We start from the raw sequence: 10,874 nt of genomic DNA on the forward strand, positions 1-10,874 counted from the left end.
ACATGTTGAGCTTGTTTATAATAATGCCTGATGCATGTTGAGCTTGTTGATGTTATACTAAATTGCATGTTGAACTTGTTGTAGTTAAATGGATACAAACAAAGATTTAGAATGTCAAAATGAAGAAGTTGGCACCTCTAAGACTTATGAAAAAGAAGTCAAACGTGGTGCAACTATCATGCAAAAAGTCATTAAAGCAAGGAGTAATGACATTAAATTTGAGATATACTATACTCTGTTTGATGTGTGTTTTTTATCTTTTTTTAATAGCATATACTTACTATATGAGTTTATTAGGTTGGCTGGAATGAGAGTGGTCAGCCAATTGACCCCAACAGCTCTATGTTTGTAAGCTATATTGGGGCTGTTGTTCTGTTCGTCAAAATGTCCCAATAACAATAGACAACTGGAGAGATAAGGCGTTGAAGGATGCCAAAGATATCATCTGGAATGACATTCAAGTAAATATTTTGATCTACTCTTTTGTCATTTATAATTTTTTTTCTGTAAAATACATTACTTATGATTGTTTTCATTGCAGACCACTTTTGTTCTTGATGAGGAACGAAAGTCGTATGTTTTGAGAGTTGCTGGGAAGATCCATCGTGGATTTAGATCCCATCTCTCAAATTTCTATCTAAAAGATAGAGAAGGAAACACAAGTGCTGAACCTCCAAAAATATATCAACATTATATATCAAAGGATGAATGGAGAGCATTTGTTTCCAAATAAAATACATTACTTATGATTGTTTTCATTGCAGACCACTTTTGTTCTTGATGAGGAACGAAAGTCATATGTTTTGAGAGTTGCTGGGAAAATCCATCGTGGATTTAGATCCCATCTCTCAAATTTCTATCTAAAAGATAGAGAAGGAAACACAAATGCTGAACCTCCAAAGATATATCAACATTATATATCAAAGGATGAATGGAGTGCATTTGTTTCCAAACGTTCTGACCCGGCGTTTGTCGTAAGTTATTAATTTATTAGCATTTGTGTTTTATTATTCATATTCGTAGCGTATTTTAAATTTTTACACAATTGCAATTTTTTTTTTATATAGAATATTAGTAAGGCAAATCGCGAACGGGCAAGCAACCCAAAACACCCATACAAGAAATCACGTATGGGATATGCACGCCTTGAACAACAAATTGTAAGTAATTAAACATCACTTGTAATTTGTATTATAAACTATAGTGTGTAACTAATTTGTATTATTTTGTTTATGATTTTAACGAATAGAGAAAAGACACCCAAGCCGATCAACCCTTGGGTCGTCATATCTTATGGAAGGAAGCGCGTGTTAACAAAGATGGAGTGGTTGATAATGAAAATGTCAAGAAAGTTGTAGAACTTTGTGTAAGTATATTATCACTTTAATATTTTTTAATATTGTATTTTAAAAATGCTATTGAACTTATCTTTTTAATGTTACATGTATTTTAGGAAACTATTGAACAAAGTTCTGAAACTCAAGAGGGCAACAAGGATACGTGCAGGGACATTCTTGGGAAAGTGTTTAATGTCCCTGAGTATTCCGGTCGAGTGAGGGGGAAAGGATTTGGCGTAACTCCCAAAAGCTTTTTTCCTCAAGAGAAGCGCCAAAAACCTTCCAACGAGGAAGTATTAGAGAAGCTCAGAATCCTATCGGAGCAAGTGGCACTCTTGGTGAATACGAATAAAGACAAGCAACTTCCGGTTCAGCTCCAACCTGAAATACAAATGGAGAGTGAAACCGGGAGTTGCAACGTTGGTTTGAAAAGTATTCCCGAGGTAATTAATTACTTACTTGCTTATGTAATTACTTATGTATTAAACAAACTTATATATTAATCGTACTTATGTTTTAACTATTGATTTAGGGTGTCACTACATGTGTCCTATACTTGTCCTCGCCGACTCAACGGAAGGTGGGAAAAGGAATATTGCACAATACTTCGGGAGAAGTATTGCACTACGGTTGCTTTTGAACCAACTGCACCGTTGCCCATACCGGACAACGATGGAGATATGAAGTTCTTAAGCGACGCTATTGGCAGTTACGTGGCATGGCCCACACACCTTGTTGCCCTCGAAAAAAAGATTCCCAAGGACAAATCAGTTACATCTCCCGAAAAGGTTTGTCACATTTATTGCCTAAGGTTTTTTATTTTTTCAGATTCAATAAACTAACATTTTACCTCATTTTTGTAGGTCCAAATAAATAAACCACCCCTACAGCCAAAAAAAGGCAGCAAACCTCAAAAATTGGAGGTTAATAGGGCTGCCAAACTACAAAGGTCGGAGGGTAATAAAGCTGCCAAACTTGCAGCAACAAAAAATCTGGATCGGGGAAAATCGGTCGCTGCTGCTGCTACTCCTAATAAAAGTCAGCCACGCCTTGGTAAATACGGGGTGTGTCTTGACATCCAAATAAAAAGGAACATGGGCAGCAACAATGATTCGCCCATCGTACACATGAATAAAGATATATTTGGAGATGAGTATGTTGAATATTTCGAAAAGGAGCACATATATGAACTTCTCGAACATAAGGAGCTCAGTGCTACTGTAATGAGCTTGTACATAAGGTAAAAAATACTTTTAATTGCATTTATTGGTAATTAATTAAATGTATTGGTAATTAATCTAGTTTAAAATTTTCATTGAAGGTTTTTGTATGAGAAGGTCGTGTGCACGAGGAAATTGTCAAATAAATACTCATTCTTGTCTCCGCATAAGATGTCGATGTGGAAACTCGATCCAGACAATGTAAAGAAATACATTGTAGATATGTTTTTAGGAAATATAGAAAATGATAAATTGTTCTTGGCACCATACTCTGTTAATTAAGTTACAGAGTTCTGTTTTCTGTTCTACTGATTGTGTGAACTGATTTTAGTATTTGAATATGTTTTGTTGTTGTGTGCACTGATTGTGAACTGATTTTGGATAAAAAGATAAAAGACAACGCTTTCTAAAAAAAATGCCATAAAAAGCTAAAAAGCGCTTTTCATTTCAAATATTTAATTTACAGCGTTTAAAAAAAAACACATTTTACAGCGCGTTTTTTAAAAAGCGCTGTAAAATGTTGTTGTAAAGCGTTATAATGGTGTACATTTTACAGCGCTTTTTTGAGAAAGCGTTGTAACATGTACACACAAAAGCGCTGTAAAATACAGACCCATAATTTCATATAATGGGTGTGCGTTTTACAGCGCTTTCTCAAAAAAGCGTTGTAAAATGCAGACTCATAATTTCATATAATGGGTGTGCATTTTACAGCGCTTTTGTTAAAAAGCGCTCTAAAAAGCAGACTCATAACTCATATAATGGGTGTGCATTTTACAGCGCTTTTGTTAAAAAGCGCTCTAAAAAGCAGACTCATAACTCATATAATGGGTGTGCATTTTACAGCGCTTTTGTTAAAAAGCGCTCTAAAAAGCAGACTCATAACTCATATAATGGGTGTGCATTTTACAGCGCTTTTGTTAAAAAGCGCTCTAAAAAGCAGACTCATAACTCATATAATGGGTGTGCATTTTACAGCGCTTGTTTGAAAAAGTGCATAACAAGCGCGCATTATATTTACATGTTTTATAGCGCTTTTTTAAAAGCGTTGTTGTATCTTTTACAGCGCTCGATTCCACAACGTATTTTTTTTTGAAAAAGCGCTGTAAATGAATTTAAAAAAGCGTTGTAAAATGCAGTTTTTCGTGTAGTGTGAAAATAGTATTCCAAATGGTAAACAATATAGATAAGGATTGTTAAATGAAAAATTCATTTGTCATTTATAGTATAGATTTTTGTGGGTGCATTCGAGGATTAAAAATAAACAAAAGATACTCAAAATAACTTCAACAAAAATGTTGAAACAAAATAAAACTCAAAATCAATGATCAACATGAATAATAAAATTAAAATAAACTAAAAAATCAACAACTAAATAATTATTTTTAAAAGAAACCAATCCAAAGTTAAAATAAAATCATAAAAAAAATAATTCAAAATAGCAAAAGCAATAATTTTGAATTCAACTTTAATATGCTTTTTTAGATTGAGGGGAGGTGAAGAATTATATTCATATGAATAATACATAGGACAAACTATTTTCACAGGAGTAATTGTTCTAATGTCTTCAATTAGATCAATCATGTGTATGAATATCATCATTCAAAGTGTTCACTTTTTTAAAAATCATTTGCGTTAAATCTTATCCCAATGCATGCATTTTCATTCATTATTAAAAAAAAAATGCTAAAATGATGTATTTATAAATTACATACCCATCATTGTCAAACTCTATTGTCACCATTTTTTTTATTGGTTCTTATTTATAGAATAAATTCCAAATCTATTATTATTTTTTCAACTAATCAAGGAATAGACATGTTAATAGTAAAAATAACTACTAAAAAAACTAATGAAGAGCATGATAGAGAGGAACAATAGAGTAGACAAAAAAAGAAAAATGGCAATGTAGCATAGAGAATCGAGAGACGAAGGCTAGATTGATTTATTTAAACAAATACTAATATATATTAGTGTGTATTGGTTTTCATTAGTATAATACATAGTATATAGTATTATGCTATTATTTGTAAATTAGAGATTTCATGTAATAATACAATTTATGTTTGTGAAAAAAATGTATAATTCAAAGTTTATGTGGTGGATTTTAATTTTTTTTTTACACAGAAAACACAAATTTTGTTAATTATAAGCGGTATTTAATTTGTTAAAATACACCAGTAATAAATTCGTAGAAAATAAAAAAGAATTTTATTACTGCATTAATAATTAATTGTTATTAATTTATTATTTAATATAAATATTATCTATTGAAATTTGTGGAGATTTTATTTGAATCTATAAATATATATATTGTCCCTAAAAGAATATGTATTGAAAACCTATTTAAATGAGAGCCGCTTGAATGAATACAGATTGAACATATTTATTGGCAAATGATTGAGAGAAGAGAATCGATGTGAGATTGACACGTGTAAGACAAATACAATAAAACTAGTTCTTATAATTTTAGGTGTCGCAGCTTAAAATTTATTTTAAAATAAAAAAAATATTAAAAAAATATTTTAAAAAATAATAATATTTGAAACTAAAATTTGAATTCGATAGTCGATTATGTAAGGAATGTATTAACGCCTTACGATATCCATAAAAAAACAGTTATAAATTAGTGTTAACTTATATAAATGCATTTTTCCTTTTTTTAAATGCAAACATAATCTTTTACAATAATCTAGAGATAAAATTGTATTAAAAATATAAGAGAAAAAGAAATTTTTATTATTATGCTTTACAAGAGTGTGGTTTTGCTCTTATGTATCTTCTGGTGCGACTGAGAAATAAAATCTACGTAGTTTTTAGGTAAAAAATACGGATGTGTTGGTTATCATTATTATTATTATTATTATTATTATTATTATTATTATTATTATTATTATTATTATTTTTAAAGAAAAGATGTTTTGTTTGAATATAAACAAGTATGCTAAAAAATATTTTGATGAAAAAAATGATATTGCATTTAAGATATTGATTTTAATGAATTTGTTTGACTTAAATAATTGTCATATAAACAAAAATGAGTTTTAAAACTATGTACAAGTTGTGGCTTAACAACTTGATGATAAATAGATGTCACATCTAGTTTACTATTTAAAAATATTTTTTATTAATTAATTTGTTTGTGAAAATGAGTTTTAGAACTATCAAAGTGTCACAACTTGTGTCTTAACAACTCAAATATTAAAAGAAAGTCGTGTCTAGTTAGCCATTTAAAAGTAATTTTTTTATCGATTATTGTTTGCAAAAATGAATTTTGAGACTACCAAGTTGGCGCAACTTGTGTCATAACAACTCAAAAATTAAAAGAAAGACACATTCTTTTAATATTTGATTATATTTGTATGTTTATGAGACTTAATACCATGCGTTGAAACCCAAATTTTAAAAAAGGAGTAAAATTATAGTTGTATCACAAAATAAATAAATAAAAGGTAGAGGAAAATATATGGCCCAAGAACCCAACTTGAAATAGTTGACAAAATAAATGGTAAAAAGCAATCTTTAAAAAAAAAATGAAAACTTAAACGAATATTGTTATTATTAAGCAAGAGAAACAAATGGAAGGTAAGTTTGAGAAAGAAGAGAGTAGATGTAACAGCCCTTTTTTTTTTCAAAATAAAAATCGAATTTCAAAATTTAAGAAAGAAATACTTTTGGATAAATATTTAAGTCGTAACACAACGACAAAAGTCAACAAATATTTACAAGCAACGGAATAATTTTTGAAATAAAAATCCAAAGTATTTAAACATCAAAATACATCGGGGCTATGTGGCATATCAGACATAACTCATACCCATGAGGTATTCTCAGCAGACACCTGTACAAAGGCACTGCCCCAAGAATTTTAACTCCCCCACGTCACATCAAAAAGTGGTACATGGACCCATCAAAATAAAAGTCTAGCTGACAATATGAGGTATAGGTACAGTCTTCCAAATTGAAATAAATACACCCACCAAAGAAATACATCTATCCCCTATACAACCATCTATCATGCTACAAAAAAACTATACAACTCGGGTGATCTCCACGCGCCTCGCAAGATCCTTCTGTCACAGCACCGATCATGTATGTCTAACTACGTGTCCATCTCTAGGGTACTACCCGGTAGGACGATTCTGGTTCTCATCTGAGGGCAAAGCCCAGATTTCGACAATAATTGTAAAGGTCATCAGCCGAAATTAACAAATATTACATAGCATTTAAATTTTAAATGCACAAAATAACCTTTCATCTTAGCATACTTCTTGAAAGGGTTTCATATGTTAAACATGCATAAACAAGTTGAAAAATGAAGTTTTTAACAAAACTGCATTGTCGTATTCGAATACAGCATCCCTGTATTCGAATACAGTGCAAATTCACAAGTCATAAGCAAAAACAACACAACTGTATTCGAATATAACATCCTTGTATTCGAATACATCAAAATCAGGACAACTGTATTCGACTACAACCTCATTGTATTCGAATACACAACTGTTTCAAAAGTCAGTAGCTAAATCAGAACATCTATATTCGACTACAACCTTCTTGTATTCGAATACAAGTGCAGAAAACTGCAGAATTCGGTTTCGAAAATGGTTTCACAATCAATCAACACTTACAAACAAATCCAAACAATCACACTTATCAATTTCGGCACAATCACAACATCAACTAAGTGTACATATGCAATCATCACAGTATATCAAACATGACTCGCGTGCCAAGCACCCTAATGCAATGCGTATATGTCAAAATGCATGAATCCTGGAATTCCAACAAAAACCCTCCTCGAAGGGGCGTAAGCCATATCACAGACTTTGTACTAATTATCAATGTGCCACCCATCACAGGCCCGCACGATTTACTAAGTGTCGCCTATCACATGCCTTACACTATTTTCTAGAGTGCAATCACTCACAGATCAACACATTCTAGAGTGTCATCTCTCACAGATCAGCACGACGCGATAATCCCCGTAAGGATAAGATGAACCAACAAATCACATGACATCATCTTGTGGCCCATCACGGTCACCACTATCACCATGGCCCCATCGTGGTCGCCTTGTACTATAAAATGCATGAGCATACTCTGACTCTTTCCACAACAATTATTAAGTAAATGCAAATATTAAAAAATTCTCCATTTTTAATACTCATGTAATACTAATGATTTTCAAATTCAACACAGAGCATATTCAAACATAGATTTTCCACCACCACACATCAAATTTAATCCATCATTTACATTAAATTCGTTCCATTCAAATTCCACAAAAACCACACAAAGTTCAATCATCAATCAACCAAATATTTCCACACTTTCAAACCTAAATCACGCCAAATTAATTTTCACAAACCACAGCTCAAACACATCAAGTTTAATTTCCTCAAAATACACAAAATGAATTAAATTCCTTTTCCACAAAATCACACATCTATTTCACCAAATTCCAACTCCACAAATACACATATAACATCCTACGTGCAAGCTAAAAAGTTTGGAAGGAGCACTTTAACGGTAACTTTAACGAGCGATTACGGTACCGCGATCAATTCCGATAAAATCTTCGCTTCCAAAGTTTGTTCACTAGCTCCGTAGCGGGAATATGAACAACTTTCCCTTCTATCTCTTTGCAAAATAAAGCTTAGATCTAGACGAAATGTGGAGATTTGTGTTTGACGATTTTGAAAATCCCTAACCCAGTTTCCTTCATTTTCGAATCAGGGAGGAAGAATGGAGCTGAGAAATCCTTGCTTTCTCACCCACCAAGCCTTGGGTTTCTTTTCTTGAAGCAAAAAGGAAGCAAACGGAAAAGAAGGGAGAAGGAAGAAAAGATGGAGTTCGCGAGGCAGGGAGAGGAAGAAGACGTTATGTTTTCTTTCCTTTTTCTTTCTTTTCCTTTTCTTTCTTATGTTTTTCTTTTCCTTGTATATAAATATTAAACCAAATCGATATCTAAATATCCTGATATTTTAGATATTTATAAAAATCATCATTTCCACATCACCTCCCATCACTTCTCAAACCATTTTGATAAAAATATATACTCTCGTCGCAACTCAATTGACAGATAAAATTTTCAACAACCCGAGATATTTTTAACAAAACTGTCCGATATTAAATTCTTCGTAACATAAATAAATTATTCTTCGACAAAAGATTCACCGTACTTAACCTAATTTATTTATCGACGAATAATTTTAACCGGGGTATCAAAATATATTTTGGGGCATTAAACTCACAAAATATAAATAACTTGGCTAAAAAGCCTCAGAGTTCAGTACCAAAATACATAAATTAGAATTTAAAATTGTGGGTCTTACAAAAGACATAGGGCATAACGATTTGTGGTAGACCGGAGTTAGTCGCCGGAGTGATGGCTCATCGGGTTGCTGGAGTTGCGCGTAGTAGACGGAGGCATTGGTAGTAGTAGTTATCCTCTATTCTCTCTATTTGTATTCACATTTTTATTTTAATATTTTTTTGTTGAGGGTGTTGCTAAAACGAGTTAGTGTTTGTTTATGGCTATGACTTGAGTTAATGAAAGAGTATGGTGGATTTTTGGAGCTCTCTATCTTTTCCTTCTCTGATTTTTTTTTTCTTATGTTGTTTCTTCTTTTTTTGTTTTGGAAAAAAAAACCTTTGTTCTTACCTTTTTTTTCAGAGAAAAAAAGTCAGTCATTTTTTATGTTACTATTTTTTTTGAAGAAATAGAAAAAACCTCTCCTTGTTTGATTATTTTGTTCCCAATTTATAAGCCACAAGGATGAATCTTCATATCTATGAGATAAATTAAGTTGTGATTTTTCTATTGTTTTGCATAAATTATGGGGTTGTGCTGAGATGAACTGGGTAAAGAGTGGCTGAATTTTTGGTTTGTTTGTATATTGGGGGAAAAGACTATAACCTTACTGGTAAAAATAGAACCTGAAAATAAGGAGGAGGAGGCTGACAAGAAAGGAGGGGGAGGCTGAAAATAAACGAGGGAGGCACTGAGCAAGAGAAAAAAAAAATAGTACATATGTTGTTTTCTTTAATTTGTTTCGGGTGTAATGTAATGGAAACTAATTATGGACTCATATTTATAAAATGGTAATTTTTTTAGATTTGATAATAATAATTGTAAAATGTTTTATTAAATATATTGCTTTATTTTTTTGAATTATTTGTATTGGTCAGATAAAATTGAGGTACTACATTAGTATAGATGCTAAGGTTGATATATGATTAGTTAAAATGGTTGGTATATGTTTCCTTTGAAATGTATAAGCCATTAAATGATGCTTTAAGTTTCTACAACATTTAAGTGCATAATATAAACCAAAGGTGCATGTCAGCAACACAAGAAAATAGAATGATATTGAGATTCTTTATGTATAAGCTTTCATAAAATTCATTATACTGATGTTAAAACATATTAAATTGCTTTATGGTTCTAAATTTTATGCCTAAGTATTTAGGTTACCATATTAGCCACATGAAATCCACTCATTAAACTTTTTCGATATTTAATGAACTGATATTTAAACTCAGTATCCTCATAATAAGTATTTAACATAAACATACAATGGTTAAAAATGTTAAGCATCAATGCACATCACTTAAACATAACTAGTTCATGTTAAAATCCACACAACCCAATAGAAATGTTTTAGCTCATAGCGTGTATAACATAAACCATACACAAGAAATATAAGCTTACATCCATTATAAATTCAAAGAAGTAAAATATAAATAACCTACGTCGAACCACCAAACGAACTAATGATTTGTTAGCCATCAGTGCTTAAGTTAGAGATACAACACCTCAGTCGAAGAAATAATACATTGCTATGGTTTTTCTATAGAGGAATGAAAATGGAATGAAAGTTGGAGGTAAATGATGGAGGTTGGAACTACAATCAAATATAAGATAAAGAGTTTCTTAATGTCATATTTATATCTCACCCTTTACATAACGAGTCAACACTCAAATGTCAGTCAAAAATAGAAAATACCCAGAGAATAAGGAACATTCCTTGTCATTGCAATTTGCACAAGTCACCCAGACTCTGAATCACACATTTTGTCTTATTTGCCACTATCCTTTCACATACTTTCAACTCTAGCTCAACAATGCAATGACTTTCAATTATGCTCAAGATAAATCAATCACACATTAATGCTACAACAACCTGCAACACCTTATAGAACACTAAACATGGTGAATCCTTCACACTATACAAAATACGTGAAATCTAACAAATAAATGCACAAAGTTGTGCTTAACTCTAGTTAACACTAAAATTAAATATTCCTAAAT

At 31.5% G+C, this 10,874-nt stretch overlaps 1 protein-coding gene across 1 annotated transcript; it reads left to right on the top strand.

Moving 5' to 3' along the window:
- The first annotated feature begins 1,086 nt into the window (after nt 1-1,086).
- On the top strand, nt 1,087-9,799 carry LOC140918839 (uncharacterized). The gene is made up of 4 exons (XM_073363638.1): nt 1,087-1,160; nt 1,250-1,366; nt 1,454-1,780; nt 9,752-9,799. Exons 1-4 carry the CDS (start codon nt 1,131-1,133, stop codon nt 9,797-9,799), a joined length of 522 nt encoding a protein of 173 aa, XP_073219739.1. The 5' UTR covers nt 1,087-1,130.
- The last annotated feature ends 1,075 nt before the right edge of the window (nt 9,800-10,874 follow it).

The sequence above is a fragment of the Cicer arietinum genome, chromosome 7 (assembly GCF_000331145.2).
Source record: "Cicer arietinum cultivar CDC Frontier isolate Library 1 chromosome 7, Cicar.CDCFrontier_v2.0, whole genome shotgun sequence".
In the NCBI taxonomy this organism is placed as follows: domain Eukaryota; kingdom Viridiplantae; phylum Streptophyta; class Magnoliopsida; order Fabales; family Fabaceae; genus Cicer; species Cicer arietinum.

Excerpts from the sequence above, each read along its gene's own strand:
- LOC140918839 (XM_073363638.1), top strand. The coding sequence starts at position 1,131 with ATGGGATATGCACGCCTTGAACAACAAATT. Across the intron at positions 1,367-1,453 it reads AGAAAGTTGTAGAACTTTGT|GAAACTATTGAACAAAGTTC; the intron begins GTAAGTATATTA and ends CATGTATTTTAG. Across the intron at positions 1,781-9,751 it reads GTTTGAAAAGTATTCCCGAG|ATAAAATTGAGGTACTACAT; the intron begins GTAATTAATTAC and ends TGTATTGGTCAG.